Source organism: Sebastes umbrosus, chromosome 19 (genome assembly GCF_015220745.1).
Source record: "Sebastes umbrosus isolate fSebUmb1 chromosome 19, fSebUmb1.pri, whole genome shotgun sequence".
In the NCBI taxonomy this organism is placed as follows: domain Eukaryota; kingdom Metazoa; phylum Chordata; class Actinopteri; order Perciformes; family Sebastidae; genus Sebastes; species Sebastes umbrosus.
Window position 1 is genome coordinate 13,865,567 of NC_051287.1, and position 20,198 is coordinate 13,885,764.

At 38.5% G+C, this 20,198-nt stretch overlaps 2 protein-coding genes across 2 annotated transcripts; one reads left to right on the forward strand and one right to left on the reverse strand.

Annotated features, from left to right (window-relative positions):
- Positions 1-144: 144 nt before the first annotated feature.
- On the reverse strand, positions 145-7,775 carry LOC119478133 (serine/threonine-protein phosphatase with EF-hands 2-like). Its single transcript, XM_037752590.1, has 19 exons — positions 7,538-7,775; positions 7,098-7,167; positions 6,969-6,986; positions 6,862-6,870; positions 6,616-6,743; positions 5,504-5,558; positions 5,164-5,339; positions 4,939-5,053; positions 4,777-4,823; positions 4,531-4,697; positions 4,304-4,340; positions 4,065-4,214; positions 3,590-3,937; positions 3,262-3,447; positions 2,420-2,562; positions 2,106-2,212; positions 1,859-2,022; positions 1,667-1,754; positions 145-1,268 (listed from the first exon to the last, which is right to left on the reverse strand). Exons 2-19 carry the CDS (start codon positions 7,147-7,149, stop codon positions 1,084-1,086), a joined length of 2,175 nt encoding a protein of 724 aa, XP_037608518.1. The 5' UTR covers positions 7,150-7,167; positions 7,538-7,775; the 3' UTR covers positions 145-1,083.
- A 5,121-nt stretch (positions 7,776-12,896) lies between these two features.
- On the forward strand, positions 12,897-16,345 carry gsdf (gonadal somatic cell derived factor). Its single transcript, XM_037752598.1, has 5 exons — positions 12,897-13,151; positions 13,711-13,868; positions 13,994-14,086; positions 14,190-14,320; positions 14,886-16,345. The coding sequence occupies exons 1-5, from the start codon at positions 13,030-13,032 to the stop codon at positions 15,027-15,029; spliced, it is 648 nt and encodes a 215-aa protein (XP_037608526.1). The 5' UTR covers positions 12,897-13,029; the 3' UTR covers positions 15,030-16,345.
- Positions 16,346-20,198: the final 3,853 nt, after the last annotated feature.

Below are 20,198 nucleotides of genomic sequence, written 5' to 3' on the forward strand. Positions count from 1 at the left end.
CTAAACAGTTAGTCAACAAAAACGTTTGAGTGTTAGTGGATTCAATTTCTTTGGTCGAGGACAATTTCTCTGTTCAGTGAACTTCCATCACTACTATTTTGACTTTTACTCCTTAGGTAGTGCTGCATTCTCAATCAAATTCGAATAAAGCTCCATGATGTCTAGAATCAAATTCAAACAGAAACCCTGTGGACTAAATATTCATGAGTTTATTAGCAAATCCAGGTCCACAGTCCTGTCTTTACTTGTACTCAATTTAGCACTAACTCTACAGAGTTTTCTTTGTCTCAGTATAACACTCTTTTCCCCTTTATGCCATCAATTCAGCATTGTACCCCTATAACATTGACTTGCGGTGGCCAGGGGGGAGAAATAAAAGATCAAAATCGATGCAGAAGAACCAGACATATTGTTTATTTTATTCCACTTCTTCCTGGACCGCTGACAGATCAGAGATTTGGGTGTGTTATAGTTATTTGCTAGTAGTGGCAAATATAGCCTTGAGCTGCTAGAAATGAGGAGCGGGCAACAGAGGTCTGGTAAGCTCTCTTCTTTCTAACTCCACACCTCCCGATTAGTCTTCAACTCCAACCAATGCTGAGTCAAGTGACATCACTTAAGGACATTTATTAGACTTTGCGCCACAAAAGGCTTTATACAACTTATTTCATATAAGCAGTGGTACTCCCCAAGTCCTGTAAACACACTTTTTAATGTGTAAAATCCGTAGGGTTCCTTTAATTCCTGACTTCTTTGAGCCAAACATTGTCAACAGTGTGATGACATGAAAGGGAAAGACAACATGTATTGTGTGTTTGATGTTTTTTATGCATAACTAAGCATATAAGTTACACACATAAATCCTTAAGATACACCAACTTCTTAAATAAACGTAAATAAAAAAAGGTAAAAAAAAAAATCTAAGAGGTAGAAAAGATCTAGTTTGATCCGCAAAGGTCAAATGGATGTGATACTACTATACATTTTTTTCCACAGACGTGTATCCAGTTGAACAAGTCTATCCAAAACTGTTCTGGGTGTTCTCTATGCAGCAGGTACAGCGACAGCTCCTGGTCCAGGCTCTCAGGTGTGTGCAGAGATGTCCACCAGCCGGAAAGCCTCCATGAACTCATTGATATCGATGCTCCCGTCCTTGTTGAAGTCGATGCTCTGGGCCAGGTCTGCGATGGCCTCGTCACTGATCTCCGTCTTAAGATGAGAGCTCAGGAGTTTCCAGGTCTGACGAAACTCCTCGAAAGAGATCAAACCTAGAAGGAAACGGAGGAGGGAGGATGTAGTTGTACACTTACCAAAATATGTAGCATAGAAAATCTGTATTAGGTCTAGGGCTGCCCCATCTTAGTCGATCTTAGTTTAACATGTTCATGGCAATCAATTGAGTAGATGTGGAGATATTTCACTGGATGAACTTTGGCCCGCTGGTGGCACTAGATGAAAAGTCAAGGGATGACCAAAGTCATAGCGTTTCATCCTCTGGGGAACATGAATGTTTCATTGAAACCCATTATAGTTGTAGGTATTTCAGTGTAGACTAAAGTGGTTGACCAGTCGACCGACATCCATTAAGTCCTGCCGCCAGCGTGGCTAAAATGGAAAGAAAGACATGGATCTAGTGTCTGGGATCCAGGCGAAGCTGCTTACTGACCTGAGTGATCTGTGTCTATAATTCGGAAGATGGTTTCCAGGTTGGAGTGGTTTTTGTACATCGTCTCCAGGATGCTGTTATCTGAGATCTGAAATGGAGAGACAACTTGATCAAGATTTTGCGACTCTGTGTGTCAGTCAGAGATAGAGAAAATAGGAAATGGACATAAGACACTAGTCGTATGAGGCTGACCTCTAGTTTGGGCTCGTTGATGGAGAGCTCCCTTATCCACAGCTGGTAGTCCACCATGCCATACTGGGTGCTGCTGACAAGCTGAGGGCGCAGCACCCTCCAGGGCAGACCCAGATTCAGTACTCTCTCAGTGGCACTGGCCCAGTTCCTTAGAGAGATCATCCCTGAGACACAAACAGAAATATACAGTCTGATACACTGAGCTTTCTTCTGTTGTGCATTAAAATTCATCACAGCTGCTCAGTACCTTTGTGGTTTGGATCAAACTCCTGGAAGGCACTGATGAGATCCGACTTATGTACAAACAGTTGCTCCCTCAGAGCTCGCAGAGCCGATCTCTCTGTCCACCCGACACTGACGAAGAACAGGTAGAGAAAAACATTTTTACTTCTACTCTATAAATCTCGTAATCAACAATCTCACTGTGCACACAAAGCTTTTTTTGTTTTTTAACCATTTTGTAAATCTGAAAGTGTTAAATGTTCTTGGGCCATACATGTCATTGTTTTTTTTGAATTGTTTTCTGTTATTTTAAATTACTGTACAGCCTTGTATTTGTACCTCTGTCTCAGGCTGAGCTCTATGGATGTCCTGCTGGCCTGATACTGAATGAAGTGGGGGACCAGATCGGGTCCCATTCTGATGTACGCTCCTCTGTTGCTGCCCACCTCGTAGTAGTTAGACGCTGAAAATATAGTCAGCACCTGAATGCAACAGAAGACGGTTAGTAAGTTAGCTAAGACTCACTGTATGTGACTCATTGATACTACTAATTGCTGTCAGATTAAATGCTTAAATGAGAGGATTTTGTCACAACGGTCTTCTTCTGTTAAGTCATTTTGCTAATTGTTGGTTCATTTTTCATCTCCTGTCATACGGGACAATTCCACCGAAAAGCTAAAAGTAATTGTTTCCACAATCAGTATTCCATCCATAAAGGGATATTTGGGGTGTTTTGAAGTAGGTACTTATCCATAGTCAGTGTATTACCTACAGTAGATGACGGTTGGCACTTCCCCAGCTTGGAGAAACAGACCGGAGTTACGGAAGCAAAGCAATGTACTGCTGTGGACGGAGACGGCAGCAAAACGTATTTTAGCCACCTAAAAGAAAGGCCCGCCTAAAAAAATCAATATCAGTTTAAGGGTACGTTATATTTAAAATATTTTCACCACTTTACCTTGCCATCAGACAGCCCTTTCCGACGGGGAACTGATGCCTTTATCCATGCTCTCGCCAAAGTCAGACAGGTAACTCCTGTCTGCTTCACCAAGCTGGGGGCTTGCCGACCGTCATCTACTGTAGGTAATACACTGACGTTGGAAAAGTACCTCATACAACCCCACTTCAAGACACCTGAACTATTCCTTCAAACTCTACTTCATGTGCATGTTCCTGCTCACCTTGCGGTTGTGGCAGAACTCATAGCCCTCCTGTTTGCACTCATGGGACCGGATGAGTAGCTGGAGGTTGTGTCTTCCCAGCACTTCCTCAGTGACATCTGGCCCCCAGTAGCAGCCTCCGCCTCGCACCTCATTGGGAATGCAGCCATTTTGTGGCATTGGGTCACTCCACAACACGTCCACTATCTGGGTGGCCGAATCAATCATAGTGAAATAGTCAGGAAAGAGTAAAATGGGTGCATTATGGGGCAGTGCTGCATATACATGCTCGATGTTGAACATCTGCTGAAACCGTAAGATGAGATCCAACATCCTTGTTGTCACTTACTTGTTTCCACTCATCCACATCTGTCTCTGTTGTTTCTCCAGAATCCGGGTCTGAGTCAGAATCAGACTTCTTCAGTTCTCCGTAGGACTGGTCAAACCCAGCCTGTCTGCGCCTCCTTTTCAGCTCCTCTTCCACCGACCAGTTGCTGCTCATGGGTGCGTTGTGGAGCGATCGCCGCGGGAGGTCGTGCCTGAGAGCCGGGGCCGAGCCAGGGTGAGTCAGAGAACACACTCGACGCCGGCCGTCCACTGGTCCAACGGCCTCCCCGTTCCTGTTGTTCATCGTCTGAGTCCTACTGCCATTTACTACACGATGGGTCGGCTTAGGAGGCCTGAGAACCGACACATACTGCGCACAATCAAAAATACACAGATTAAATACACTTGACGCGATGATCATGATAAAATTTTTTGGATTTGCTGCCTGTAAAACGCCCCAAGTACACAAATTTTATTGACTCCGAACGCGTCCTTACTCTGTGTCTGTCCGCTCTGGCTATCGTGTCGAGGTCTGTCGCGTCAGAGATCCCACCATGCACGATCAGCACCTTGTTATCAATCACGGTGGCTAGAGGCAGCCAGCTGAAAATCTTCTGGAGAAGCTTTAGGATCTTCTTGCCATGCATCTGCAGACCGAGTCAAGCTTACAGTGACTTACATACAGTTGAAGGAATTATTACTATAAACTCTTTAACGCAAAATAGTCAAAACCTACCCTATATTTTCCCAAAACTTCTTTAGTGAAACCATATCTGAAGAAAACACACAACAAACAAGTAGATTAGTGTACACATCAGCTGTAGGTTAAATATAATCAGAATATTAATTGCATAAAGCCATATATAGATTAACTTTATAAAAACATGAATACTAAGAAAACAGGCAGAACAAGACACTAGATTGGAGTTTAAGAAGAGGAAGTCAGTGTACAGACTAGTTTACCTCAGGTTAACAATGTGGTCCTCATGGTTGCCTCTGTTCAGATGAACATCATTGGGATAGACCAGCAGGAAACCAAACAGGATGAGCAGGATCTCTAAGGAGTGTTTACCACGATCCACAAAGTCTCCGTTGAAGACATACGGTTTCTCGGAGGACGGTAAACCATTCTGGACAAATTAAGATAAAGGTGTTAATTCATACAAACATCCCAGTCTGACAATATGGTGATTTGCATGTTGTGAATACCTTATAGAATATCAACAGCAGGTCTTCAAGGTGGCCATGTAAATCTCCTGGCAAGGGATGAATAATGTATTCATATTTGTGACATGTTTCAAGGGCAATAAAAAGAATGTGAGACAAAATATCAGAGCAAGATGTGTCCGGGAGAGGCCTGCTGTTGCATACCGCATATGGTAATCTGCTTGGTGTGGCATGCAGACACTTTACTGATGTTTGGAAGAATTCTTAGAAGTCTCCAAGTCTCTCCAAGAAGTTGCAGAACATATCGAGCATGAAGCTGCTACTGGGAAGAAAACAAGTATGAATAAACTGAGTGCTGAGGAAAAAAATAGGCAACCATTAGGGTACTTCTGTCTGCCTTGAATGTACTTTATGTGCCTGTGTACTTACTTGTTTGTGCTTGAAGGCCTCGACCAGCTTCGACACCCCACAGAAGGTCATGGGGAAGGTCAGATGGGGGCCGGTGTAGCTATCGCTTACCTCAATGCTCTTGTAGCAAAAATATCTCTCCCATTCTGTGTCACGACAGATTTCATTCTCACGAAAGATGTGAGATATTAGGTTTCCTATGTTAAAGGCAGAGAGGGGGAGTGGATCAGTGTGGTAAGGGAAAGCGTTTCTACGTTTCTCAGCAGGTAGTGGACCGGTTGGGCTCTGATTAGCTCACTGTCAGTAATCTAATGAAGCTTAGAAGTCAGTAAATTAAACTGGCGTTGAGAGGCGGTCTTACTTTCACTGCTGGCTGGGGTGAAGTGGTCCATCAGGAAGCCAAAAAAATTGTAGAGCTGCAGGAAGGAAAAATAGAATTTCAAAATTAAGGTTATGCTCATAATGACAATGCGATCATGTTGATATTTAGCAGGTATAATGTTTATAATCTTGTTTTAAAGGTCTTATTGATAACATTTTCATGTAGACAAATAAAAAAAAAGAATACATCCACAGAGCTTTTAGAAAGGTGCCGTATAAAAGTACGGCTTTTTCTTAAATAAAATAATTTTGATTGTGAATTAATCATTTTAAAAAACTTTTTGGCGGGTCCAAAAATGTTTTGTTTATCTCTGCGGAATATATCCGACATTTGGTTCTCACTTCTAAGAAGGCTTGTGAGCCACTAGTATAACAACGTTGGTATCATGTGTTATCTCTGGGCCGTCACTTAGTGTGGAAAAAAACGGCTGAGATTGACAGTAAGTGCCTGGCAACGACTTGCTGTGAAGTAAATGCAATGGAACGGGCATGCTTACATTTTCTAATTAGCATGAAACACAAAGTACAGCTGAGGCTGATGAGAGTGTGATTAGTTTTTTCAGATATTTGGTCATAAACCAAAGTATTGGACAAACTGAAATTTTGACCCAATGATGGTGCCAGATGAAAAGTTAAGGGACCACCAAAGTTGTTACAATTCATCTTCTGGGGACCATGAATGTTCATATCAAATATCACAGTATAGTATATACAGTATATTGTAGTTATGGATATTTTTCAATGAAATCCAAAAATATCGACCTCATGGTGGCGCTATAGGAAATGTCACAGGAACACCAAAGTCATCAAGATTCACCCCCACAGAGACCATGAATATCTGAACCGAATTTCATGGCAATCCATCATATAGTTGTCAAGATATTCCACTATGAAACCACAGATGTCAGCGTCATGGTGGCGCTAGAGGAAAAGTCAGTGCATCACCAAAGTCGGTAGGATTCATCCTCTGCGGACCATGAACATCTGTTCAAAACTTCATGGCAATACATCCAGTAGTCGTTGAGATATTTCTTACTGACCGACAGACTGACATTGCCATCCACCATGTTACTGTGTTCAAAACGAGCTCACCTTGATCTGGTCTTGCTCTCCTGCATATTCAATAGACTGGAAGATGTTCCATGTGCACCTGCGTCTCACCTCCAGCCGGGCAACATACTGACGGTACCAACGCTGGATCAACAGAGCCGCTCTGATTGCTGAAGATTGGGAGAGAAGAAGGAAGCACTTAGGCCATAACCATGCTGAGGTAACCTTCCTACCTTCCCACTACCAATACATTCATTCACTATCTCAGATCTAGACTGGACGACTTACCAGTGGCAGCTTCACAGAGTGCGTAAAAATTGAGTAGAGAAAGTTAGTTAACACTGCTAGTTGAAACTTTTTCAGCGTAAAGATGTGTTGGAATAAAACACATTTACCTGGAACTGAGATGGTCACTAAAAATGAAAAATAGCAATGACACTGATATTAGATTATTGCAATAAAATGGAACATTTGTTTTGAAAAACTTTGTCTATTGACTAGAATGATTTAGATAAAGGCAACACCTCTGTCTCGTTTCTTCAGCTGTAGTTCAGATTTTCCCATAGCACATCCCATGACCCTTTGCTGTTTTCACTGTCAAGACAAAGATACTTTTCATGCGTGAGATATCTGACCTTATGTTTTGCTACCTGAGAATAATGCAATAATAGATTTATATATACAGTATAACACATTTCTCTATTATTTAAATTGTTTATACATTTTTGGTAATAAATCAACAGCATAAACAAATGTAAATCATTTGGAGAAATAATTAATTTACTTATAACCACTGGATGTTTTACAACATAATTACGAACGCATGGATAGAATACGCTCTTTAGCATTTTATGTAATGTCTAAAGGGCCTATTAAAAGTAAATGTTACCAAACCTATTGTAAAACAGAATAATCAATAGCCAAATAAAATAAAAAACACCAGATAGGCCCAAAGGAATCTTACCTGGTCGCGTTCTTTCATTACCTCCCCTCTCATCTTCTGCACCTTTTGAAGAAATCTTGTAATGTTTTTCTACAAACTGGCCAGTCGCACTGTCACAAATAAAAAGCAGAAATGTCGCATGCGTTACCACTTAGACTTTTCCATTTCCCAGGCACAGCAGCATAGGTTCCAGTGACTGTAGTGTTGTAAATGTATGTCCCCTCTCTGCTGCTACACACTCTCATCCATCACAAACACACACACTGGCTAACGGCTTGTGAATAGCAGAGCCAAGTGTCTTGGACAGGCCCCGTGATCACTTAAACAAAACAAGATGCAAGTGGATTAGGATTACACTTTACTACGCTGGCATCTACGCTGAATAAACGGATGAAGGCTCTGATAAAGGGCAGCTTCTGTTTTGAAAGGAGTTTGTCTTGTGACTCATATGTCAACAGTAACGTCAATATTATCTCCATTAACAGTTAATGGACCACTGGCTAGTCTGGACCCGTCTATTCTTTGTTAATACAGACATATTTCTTAATCAATTTACAAGTTAAGTAATACAGAATATTATTACAGATATACAAATGTTTATGGAAACATCACAAACCATCTACTGCATGAATACGTCTGATAATGTATCAATCAAAACAGTGATCATGTAACAATTTGCCATATGGGTATAAAAACACAAAGAATAATCTGATATTTGTAGAACAATTATTAGGTGAACACAAGCAATACACGCATTAGAAAAGCTCTAGAACATAAATAATGTCCCTGTCTTTCTGGAATAACTCAGTGTTTCTATGGCCTGCAACAACAATTAAAATTTCTCAAGCACTTTTATGATGTTCTGAATTTTGAGACTCCAAAGAGTTGTTCAGTTCTGTTTCCAACAAGTCCTCATATCTAAACCGTCTCAGTGAAACAGGAAGGTTTTCCCCTTTCTCCTTTTTCTCAATATTCAACCTTCAATCATAAAGCTTTTCTATCTGAACCTAGAACACAGACAAATAGACCAGTTAAAAGGTGGCAAACAGAAGCAGCAAATCTTCCCTCACTACTGACTGTACTGGAAGTATTGGAAAACAAATTAAACAATATTGGTTACAATTTAAAATATTAAATTTCATAAACAAGTCAAAAGGTGTTTTTAAAATGAGTGGTCTACTGGATTGTATTGCAATGTTATAGTAGGTGTTCTATCTGTCTGCAGTAATTATGTTCTAGTCATGTTGTGCAGACATGCATTTTGAAATTGATCTCTATTTTAATATTTCCCACTGCTGAATTTCTGTTACTGTAGATTTTCCATCTTGCTACATTAAATCCTGCTACATTTTTTAATAATAATGTCTTTCATGTGTTGAAATACATTTCAAGAATGTCCTCTGTGTTGTCTGCTTGTAGGAACATCTGCATCGTTTATCCTCCACAGTGTTTCATCTGTTAATAAAGGCTCTTTGTGATCCCAGCCAGGAGCAGCTGTCGGTGGTGTGACTCCCGGCGGTACTACAACAAAGAAGTGGTGGGAGACGTCTGATACTCAAGGACTCCGCTCATTCATGCATGGTTATGTGATGTTAAGAGCTGCAGTATCCCACAGTGACCACAGGTATGTGTGTGTGTGTTTAAAGCATATAGCTGACAATAAGCAAAATGACCAAACTGCACGGCCCTGACCATGACTCTGAAAACTGAAATATCAGTAGCCTAACTGTGCTGTGTGTATTGATAAATCCGTGGCGCTGTCCGTGGTGCTGAAATAGCAGACAGATTAATAATCTGTTTTGGATCTTTGATATTATCTAAACTAAAGAGTTGGGGGATATTAAAAAATACAGAACATAAGACAACAAAATACAAAAAGCTAGTCACGGATGAACGAAACGAACCCTCCCCGTCTGCTAAAAATTAACTATGTGTATGTTTATATATGTATGTTTACGTATGTGTATATATATATGTATGTATACGTATGTATATATGTGTGTATATCTATATATGTATATGTATATAGTTGTTTTATATTTTTATTTAATATATTTTATTTATATATATATATATATATATAGTTTTTTATATTTGTATTTATTATATTTTAATTTTATTTATTATATTTAATTAAATTTTAATTTATTTATATATATATATTTATTTGTATATACTGCATATATATATATATATATATATATATATATATATATGTATACAGTATATATTTAGTGTAAGTAAAGATAAAAAATAAGAAAATAATAGTAAAATAAATAAGAAAAAAAATACATAAAATTTACGAAAAAGAAAAGGGTTGAGGTGAAAAGTTATTTATGTATTCTACATGTACTGGAGATATAAATGCACACAGATATGTTACAGTTTTGTAGGTAACCACCTTCATATATATATACATTTCATTATACACAAACACACCTACTTGTGTATATACTCACATACACCCATAGATATGTACACACCACCAGTCGAAGAACAAAACACAACTTATATTTAGTTATATTTATGTATATCTGTAGTCAATGTCCTACTCCACTCAGAGTTTGACACTATTATGTATTTTTGACACTATTATGTATTTTTAGTTATATATCAGCTAACACTTACAAGCAGAATTATTTAATTCTTGGTTTTTGGTCTTTTGATGGGATTTGTTTACAGAATATGACTTGATGCGTATAGTGTGTGCATGTCATAACAATTGTTATATCACCACTGAAACTCTGCTGACTAATGGTTGGCACTGAGAAGTCGAGACCTGACAATAATTTAAGACCTGAAATCTTCTGTGTTGTTGAGACCTGTAGAACATATTTGTGTTATGATGCCCAGTTAAAGGGAATAACCAAAGACACAAAGTGCTTTAGGGTACGAATGATATAACAGTGAAGGAAAACATATTCAGATCCTTTTGTTATGTGAAAACTGTGAAAATACTCCATTACAAGTGAAAGTTCTGCATTGAAACTTAAGTAAAAGTACAAAAGTATCATCAGCAAACTGTACTCAAACAGAACACTGAGTGATATATTATCATATACTATATTATTACATTGTTAATACTGATGTGTAAGCAGCATTTTACTGTTACAAGCTAGTTGAGGTGGAGCTAGTTTTACTACTTTATATACACTTTATGTTGGTATTTTTGGCTCCTATGTCAATATTGGATAAATTGACCTCTTTGGGCCTCAAACAATTATTCAAATGAAACCATCTGAGAAGTTTAGAGTAGAAATATTTTTTTGTTTTAACTGCTGACAACTCACAGACATCTGAAACGTGACGGGGCCCCAACTATAAGCTTATATGCTCTTTATGTAAAATCTTAATCTAGGAAATAATTAGTACTTATTACAGTCACATACATGTGGTGGAGTAAAAAGTGCAATATGTCTCTCTGCAATTTAATCAAGTAGAATTAGAAACTATTAGAAAATGAAATACTCAAGTTAAATGCAAGTATCTCAAAATTGCACTTAAATATAGCACTTGAGTTACTTAGTTTCTTTCCACCACTGTGAGCTGAGATGGAAATATAGTTGCTCTTATTATTTCAGCCCCTTCTGCAAAGTAAATTTTTTCGAACAGGTGTACAGTACACTGACGAACACATGCAATAAGAAAGCCAGGTTTCTGCAGGTCTGCATTTCAGATATACAGACCAGTAGTTATATTAGCTGCAAAACAAAGCATTGCCAGGTTTTGTACCAGCTTGCACCAAGAATTCCTGTGGCATTGTTGCTGAATTATGATTTGATAAACACTGCAGCAGATAAATGGTGTATTTTGGGCTGCATGGGAAAGTTTGCTATGACCCTAGTGTCGAACTCTGAGGAGGGGGCACCTAAGGATTTGAAGTTACCATTCCTTGCGTGCGTTTTTACCCTCGCTGGCTCACACAACTGTCAACGCTGCCAAGCTTATGTGCTCTGGGTTCTCAGATATCCTTCAACATCACCTGCAGTACCCAGTATTGCTTTGTGTTACATTTCTTTCCCTCCAGATCCTGTCCTTGAATGTCAAATGCCGGGGAATAATATTGTTATTATGTTAAGCATACCAGATTTCTGCCTTTCATGTCGGGCCGAAAAATGGGAGTTGCAATAGAAACTGATAACTGCACATATGCAGAAATGAATGGGCAGCTTGTGTTTTATGTTTTTTTTTGCCTACTATTGAAAACAGGTTAAAATAAGAACTCCCTGTGTTCTTCCCATGCTTCACTGTATGTGCTGATAAAAAGCGCAATCTCTTGACTACTGTTTCAGGTGCTGTTGGTGGCTTGTGCCCTCTCTGAATGTGGGTTAGGGTATTAACACTTCTTAAAAAAGCAACGGCCTGCCAGTGGATCATTCATTACAGACTCATGCTGTGCAGACAAATATTGTTCAAATACGTCGGGGTGAATTTTAGGACACAAAAGTATTTTCATTTGATGTAACAGTTCAGCACACAAGTCTTGGGTTTGAATATTTAGCTCAGTTTAAACATCATAAATGGCCTGCAATGTTCAATTTTTTGTTGACACTGTCATAGAGGGGTTCACTAAAGGACCAGTGAGTAATATTTAGGGGTATCTATTGGCAGAATTAGAATACAAAATAATAAGTATGTTTTATTTAGTGTATAATCACCTGATAATAAGAATCATTGGGTTTTGACACAACTTGACACCACTTCTATATGACATAATATACTGTTGACCTGCTGTCTCCCCACTAAAAAAGACAAAAACAGGTCTAAGTGGGTCTCAGAGGGTTAATTATGAGCTCAGTAATAAACATAATTGAATGTACAGCAACAATGTTAATAAAAACTAAACATTACAAGCTTTGTAACGATGGATGTTATGGCAGGGCTGTTGGATTTCATTGGAGTGTATAGGTGAACTTAATAAAGTGGCCACTGAGCGTATATGTTACTGGTAGTGTGGAATAAGATGTGAACAACCTTTAAGCTACATGAGGGGCGTCAGAAAGGGGAAAATGTAATAATAGGAAGGAAGGAATTTGGTAAAATTTGTATTAAGTTTGGTTGGCTGACAGTGGGCTCATAGACTGTTACAGAAGCACACGTTTTATGATTCATCTGTGGATCTCTTGTTCGGTACGTCCTGGTTTTCACCAGTGTTGTTAAAGCGATATGCATGTTGTAATGCGGTATGTCTATATACCATTCTCTCATTCCTGTCTGTTTGTCTTGAATCCGTCTGTCTTAGTCTGTCTTTCTTTCTCTCCCGGATCATCCTCCTTACACTCTTTCACACACAACAAGGGACAAGACCACAATGTTAAGTATCTCAAGGCCAAGCTGGGGTACAAGAAGATAAAAACCCAGGTTCCCAGGAACTGATAAAATATAGCTAGTGTAGCATCACTGTCTGGTCACTCCTGTCTCTTCCTCCAACTAGACCAACCACAGCCTTAGTCCGCCGCGAGTCTAACTTCGAAAGCAGTTGCTCTATAGATTGACCGTCCGGCTCATGCACCATGTCCTTTGCGTTCATCGTCATGACGATGCTTCTGGGCTCTTCAGTGGTTTTTGCATTTGTCTTGCAGCCATCCAAGGAAGAACCTGCAGCCTCTGCTGACTCTCCTGTTTCCCATCACAGGTCAGTATCAAACTTTGTGTGCCAACGTTCTGCTTTTGTTAGCAGCGACATGTCTTCGTATGCAGGGACCATTTAAAACCATGTTCCTCAAAAGTGTCCAAAGAAATATGAAACATCTTGTAAAGTCACAGAGGTTACTCTATTTTAAAACAGCCTCAGTGCTCTAAGCAGATTACATATCACAAGTTGTATGCGTACTGAGGCCTTTTTTTTTTTTTATATGAGTTAAAGGGAAATAGGTTCTGGCTATGATTTAGGGTCACTTTGACCATTTGGTTTTCTAAGAATGTGCAGAGAATGTAACGCATTGTTCTGTTTGAACTTCAGCAGTGTAATCAATCACTCCTTAGTGTGCTTCTACAGTTCATTGAGGGCTCTGAGAGAGCGTGTCTGGCATGTGAAGCTACTAACAAATGCACTTTGGTCTTGATTGAAGTGTTAACACAATGCTTTTTTTGTGCAATGTCCAGGATTTTCTTCTATTTCTGTGTGTTTCTGTTTAATCATTTTTTAATCATTATGCACTTTTGAAATAATCTGAGTCATATGTGATGTTCAGGTGCCAGGGTGGATCATTGCAGTCCATCAGGAAGGGTCTCCTCGGGGCTCTCAACTTGCAGATTGAGCCACGACTACCTCATGGTGGGCTGGACCGTGTCAGAGAGCAATGGAGGACCACCTATGGCACCATCGCTCACACGGCCAGGGACACTGCAGGTAAATAGAACCAACAATTCAAAGAAACTACTGTAGAGGCAACATTTTTCAAGCCTTAGTTAAATCTTTAGTGTCCTTTTCCAAGTCAAACCCAGCAAAAAGTGTCTTTTTCCATGTCCTTGCAGTTCCAGCGGCCTCTGGCAACTCTGTGGCATCTGATGTTGGAAACAGTACGAGCCTGAAGTGCTGTTCTATGGCCTCTGAGATCTTCATGAAAGGTATGCAACAATGTGTGTCTATGTTTCTGTGTGCGTGCGTGCATAACAACATGAAGAAATGTAGAAATGCAGCTATTGCAATATCCATTCTTGTGTTTGCCAGATCTGGGATGGGAAAGCTGGGTTATCGTTCCTGCCAGTGTTACCATCGTTCAGTGTGCACTCTGCAACGCCGAAGGGAACACTGTGCAGTGTCCATCATCCCTTACCAATGTCCAGGCTGCAGACTCACAGGTATAAATCTCTAAGACATTTGAGTGTCTGTAAACCCCAATTAGCTTATATTGTACTGATTTACATTTCTGATACACATTTACATACATAGATACGTTTATTGTACTTTCTTCCCTCTCATACAACTTAAGTACAGCGTTTGAGTCGATGTACTTAGTTACTTTCCGTGTCTTGGAGCTCTGAACAGCACATAGTTTACTTTGTGTGTGTTCTGGAGGTGAAACAGCTGCCAATACCGTAGATAAGCCTGTTTTCTCCTTCTGCCAACACAAATGTACCAAATACAAGCTAAGACACTCCCCAAAGTTGGTCAATCATAAATGAATGTGGTAGCAGATATGTGGGCAAGTTCTAGCCTGCATCTTTTAAAATAAACCTTTTGAAAGACCACATTTGTAATTTTGTTTTTGCTTTTTGTTAATCTCATTGGCATTGATTGAAATGATTTCTGTTATCAATCTACACTTTTTCTTTCTGTAAACATTTTTATTAAATACATTCCAGTCTTTCTTTTTATCAAACTGTGTTACCACGCCTTACTCTTCCTCTATTTGTTCCTCTCCAGGTGCCATGTTGTCAGCCCACCTCCCAGGAAACGGTGCATGTCCTCTACGTGGATGAATCCGGCACCGTCCACATTTCCTCCATGCAGCTGACCCGCAGCTGCGGTTGCGGGCATGATAACCTCCAGCAGCCCACTGGAGCGTAAAGATTGTTTTATAGTCCTGAGATTGTGAGCCACCGGGCGCACAAACAAACACATAAAATACAGAAAAGGTAGATAATACATTAAATGCAGGCCTATCTTCTCTCACTATACTTATCTTAGATCGTTACAGTCTGTATTCAACACTGATATCTTAATCACACTCTATTGATCTCAGATTACAATCCACATTTGCCCGCTATTTTGTTTAACTAACATTGAACCAACAATTGAACTTTTTTTGCAAATGCATTTCCGTAGATAAATCCAAGTATTTCTCTTGCACCAAGAGCTGGAAGTGAAGTGCAGCTGAAATGCTAGTTTATATTTAAATAAATGTTATGAGTGTCGGGTGCTATTTACAGCTACTAACTGTTACTGAGTGTTCCCTCCAAAAACAACACTGTGCAGAGCCAAATCCTTGCACAGACAAGTTCACTCCTCTCAACTGTGAAACGACTATTTCCTAATTGGGAAAGAAGTCAATTTAATCCCAAAAGGCTAACGGAGGTTAAGTAAAAAATAGGTGATTCTTTCTTTAATGTGTAATTAGGTATATAGTATGTTCGCCATGTTGAGGGTCAAACATTTTTTGCAGGGAGAGTAATAGGAGAAGATTGTGTTCACCAGCTAAACTCACTGCACCTGAATATGAACAACATCTGTGCTGTGCTTTTCCACAACGGCCGTGCTCCATTTTCATGTTTCAGCGTAGAAAAGATAAAGACGACAATGCTGCCCTGCAGACCCCCCTACAAACTGTAACAATTACAAGGTGTAAAAAACAAATCAAGAAAAATCATAGTACTTTCTTTTGACATACTTTGTTATATCACATTTTAGTGCTTTGCTGTGAGGTGGCCAGAAAAGTAATTTAATTAAAGATCGAAACCTGGCAGACAATATAGTAATGTCTAAATTGTGATTTTAAACCAAAAATGGTCAGTTGATTGTGAATAAATCCAAAATATTTTGTTATATTTACATAATGTGTGCTTTTATATGCATTTTTGTTTACAGCAGAGTTCTCCTTTTTTCCCCCTCATATGTCTCTTTGAGTATTTCTCATGATTAGTTACAGTTTGTCATTTTGTTATATGACTTTACAAAGTTACCTCACCATTCACTTTTTCAAGTATTTTTCACAAGTGGACTACTACTTATCAGAGTGATATATCACCTCAACTCAATCAATACATTCAGATCAAATGCAAAATGTTTAATGGTGCTTATGACACTGCTATGACATCCTAATCATTTGTAACGATTAACTGATTTCTCGCTCACAATTATTTGAATAAAGATGATTTAAACCAACAGTTTTTTTTTGCCCTCAGTTGTTTTTTCTGGCAACGTTTACTATGGACTATAGTTCTTGAACATAAAAGCTATTTATAATGTCAGCCTTTCAGGATTTCATGCCTGCCTGGACAGTTACATGTCAAGTCTAGAGGGAGGAAAAATATCAGACGAAGAAATGTTGGCACTGTGCTCCAGGAAACCAGATGCTGGTCAGGGGAAGAGCAACATGTTGCGCAGTCTTCAACGTTTTCAGCTGCTGTGCATGCGTTTGAACTCAGGGCTGATATAAACCTTTTCCTTGCTGCAGTGGAATATTAACTTATGATTGTCAAATTGAGCAAACAAGATATTGATCCTGGACTACAGCTACGCAACTACTCTGCAAGAGGACTGCAAGATCTGGGTCAATAGTTCAACATTGCCAGCAATTTGAGGTTTCATTGATACGGGACAGAATGTCAAGCTATTTCACTATGTGGGTGTCTTTTGGCATACTGTCCCCCTTTCTGCTGGCTGTAGGGGCAGTTGAATGTTCAGAGAAGGAAACGTTGCTGCAACCGAAGCCCGGCAACGTGTCGGCGATACACCTATCGGACTGTTTGATGGAGTGCACTTGGATGACATACTTAAAGAAATTGCAACTTCAGGACGATCATAATATACGGCTTCAAGATTCCACAGAAGGTAAGGAGCCTCTCTGTCACTTTTTCAACTCTTGGATGGTTTACTATCTGTTCTAAAAATAATACCTGAACTAAATATTGAGACAGTATCAGTGACAGTGGTTCTCTTATGTCAATTAATTTTATGTTGCACATAAAATCTGCTATATATAGGCCTTCACAAAATAGTTTATCTTCCTAGGAGACCTCGGGGAATACTGTTGGTCTACAGAGCTCAAGTGCACCATTGGAGAGAGGTTTCAGCATGCCTACGTGGTGTTGCCTGTGGATCTATCTGCAGCTGGACACGAGCAGCTGGAGGTCAAAGTCACTCCCCCCACTGCCACCACACTGCTCCCACACAACAGTCCCACCACAATCGCAGACAGTTGTGGCCTCCGATACGATGTCACGCTGCACTTCAGCACAGGGACGGCGGGGATGTCATTCTGCGTACAGGTTGCCGCCCAGGCAGATGTCCTGGTGGACAGAGTCCTTAAATGTCCTCCCTTTCTGGTCACTTTCTGGCAGAGAAAACCAAATCAGTCCAACCAAGAAGGTGAAGGATAAAATCTCAGTGATGGAAGAAGTCCTTCAGTAAAATTACTAATAGCACACAGTACAAATACTCAGTTACAGCTAAAAGTCATGCATTGAAAATGTTACTTCAGTAAAAGCATGTAAGTATAATCAGGAAAATGTACTTAAAGTATTAAATTATTAAAGTTCTCAATGCAGAAAAGTGGCCCCGGTAACTATTATATTACACATCATATAATTGCATTATTATTACTTATGCATTAATGTGTAAGCAGCATTTTACTGTTGTAGTTGGTTGATTTTTTTACTATTTTATACAAGGCTGCAACCATTGATTATTTTCATTATGAATTCATCTGCTGATTATTTTCTCGATTAATCGATTGAGTTTTTGGTGTAAAACTTCAGAAAATAGTGAGAAATGCTGTCATAAGTTCTCAGAACCCAAAGTGACACCTTCACTAGTCTAAACCTCAAAATTATTAACATTTTTAAAAAGGAAACCCAGCAAATCCTCACTTTTGTGAAGCTGGAACCATCAAATGTTTTTACATTAAAAAATGACTTAAGCTATTACAAAAATGGTTGCCAAATTAATCTTCTATCGTCAATCGTTTCAGCTGTACTTGTATACACTGTTGGATCTGTAACAAAGCATTTATAAGCTCTTTATATATTTTGTTTGTCAAATAATTGTAGTGAAGTGATGAGTACAATATTTATGTACAAGTATAGAATGGAAATACAAATACCTAAAGTTTGTGCTACAGTACAGTAGTTCGAGTAAATGTATTTAGTTACATTCCACCACTGTATAATCTATGAGGATCACTGACTATCAGTATATTGGTTGTTTAACATAAGTTGTTACCATACTTAAAACCTCATCTGAATGTGTAAATCTCGCTTGTGTCATAACCATTCATAATTATTTACCACTGGCCTACAAAAAAACGTCATTTTCATTAACTTTATTTATGGTTGATATTGGTTCTCTACTGATACTTTCATTGCCGAACTAAATACAAGAGTCTCTGCACCATTAATACAAATTCCCAATCATTAACATACCAATAAGTACTTGCAGGATATTGTGAGAATTATACAGTATATATATATCTTTTTATTGTCAACATTAGTTGTCTTGTGATGTGGTTTTATAAGGATGTTTTAGAATCAGAATATATGATCTCTCTTTAGGTTTGATTTATGTGTCTTTAAATATTTTTGTTTCTTGTTTTAGCTGTGAAGGTATTTGATGGCGTTTGATCATAGAAGCGGGTGCAGATTACTTTGCTTGTATGAATCCATCTTTGTTAAAAAAAGCACTTAAGGGACGTTTATTGAAAATCTTCAAGACATCATCAGTGCTCTGCTGGATTCAAAGGCAACCGGAGTGATGCAAAAGTTCTCTGTTAAATGAAGAATGTAAATATGAGATGTTAATGGTTGTAAGTGTTTATGGCAAGATTAAATCATTTTATATTCCTTTTTTCAGTCATATGTTTATTGTGCTTATGTGTTTGGCTATTGAGAAATATTCACTGATATTATTGTAACCTTATGCAAAACAAGAACCTACTATTGCAAACCCAATTTATATTGCATTTAATTCTATTCTTACACAAACTATAAACAAATTAGTTTGGACTAATGCTGGGTTTTTGGAGATATACTACTGTATTTGGACAACTGCTTCTTTATACAGTACTATATGTGCATCCTGAATCATGCTTTTTATTGTTTCCTTAAGGAAAATGACTACAACAACCTAAACCATAACAAATAAAATAATATGTACATATAATAACAGTAAATTGGAAAAAAAGTATTCAAAAACAAGGAGAAATATGGTAATAATAATAAAATAATAATAATAACATAAATAAATCAAAATAATAATAATAAATTACAAATTAAAATAATAATAATAATAATAATAATGCTTATTATTCGTATTTTTATCATTATAAAGAAATATATGAATAAAATAAATTCACACACCAGATTCACAACTCCTACTTATATCCCACGTTAATTCACCTGCACAGGATAGATACAGAATACATACTGTGTGTTTAAGGCACATTTACAAGGCATTGAGCATCCTGTATGTGTTTGTCACTGTACACATGTGTACTATATGTCAGTATGTGTTGCTCTGGTTATCATATAATATACATACATTTACCAAAAACAAATTTCACCTGCTCTTTGGGCACGTATTGGTTGTTCATTCTACTCACAAGAAACAATGTAGTGCCACCTACTGGTTATCATTTAAACTAATAAAAGTATCAGACGGCAGTCCTGCACACCATCCAGCCTCTGGATGGCAGGCTTGTTTTGCTACTGAGCAGTATTGTGTGGTTTTGTGTGTGTTATGCAAAAAGTGAAGTGAAGTAGTTGAAACATCTAATAAAATATTTATGTTTTTCAATAGCTGAGACACTTAACACAACCGAAATGCTGTGTGTCATTGCCCTCAATCGGCTCCGGAAACTAACTAAATTTAACCCCCAGATTGGTGCAGTTTCCTTGAAGGTACACAAAGTCGGTGAATGCTATTGATACTGCACTAAATACTGTGTGTTCAATACACCAATATACCCTAAATCCACATATTGGAAATTATTATTCTTTTAATTCTCTTTTAGTATTGAATAAT

Coding starts and splice junctions, on each gene's coding strand:
- LOC119478133 (XM_037752590.1), bottom strand. CDS start 7,149: ATGGGATGTGCTATGGGAAAATCTGAACTACAGCTGAAGAAACGAGAC. Junction 2,563..3,261: donor AGTTCTGCCACAACCGCAAG/GTGAGCAGGAAC, acceptor TGTTGCATTCAG/GTGCTGACTATATTTTCAGC. Junction 1,269..1,666: donor TATAGACACAGATCACTCAG/GTCAGTAAGCAG, acceptor GTTTCCTTCTAG/GTTTGATCTCTTTCGAGGAG.
- gsdf (XM_037752598.1), top strand. CDS start 13,030: ATGTCCTTTGCGTTCATCGTCATGACGATGCTTCTGGGCTCTTCAGTG. Junction 13,152..13,710: donor TCTCCTGTTTCCCATCACAG/GTCAGTATCAAA, acceptor TGTGATGTTCAG/GTGCCAGGGTGGATCATTGC. Junction 13,869..13,993: donor CACGGCCAGGGACACTGCAG/GTAAATAGAACC, acceptor ATGTCCTTGCAG/TTCCAGCGGCCTCTGGCAAC.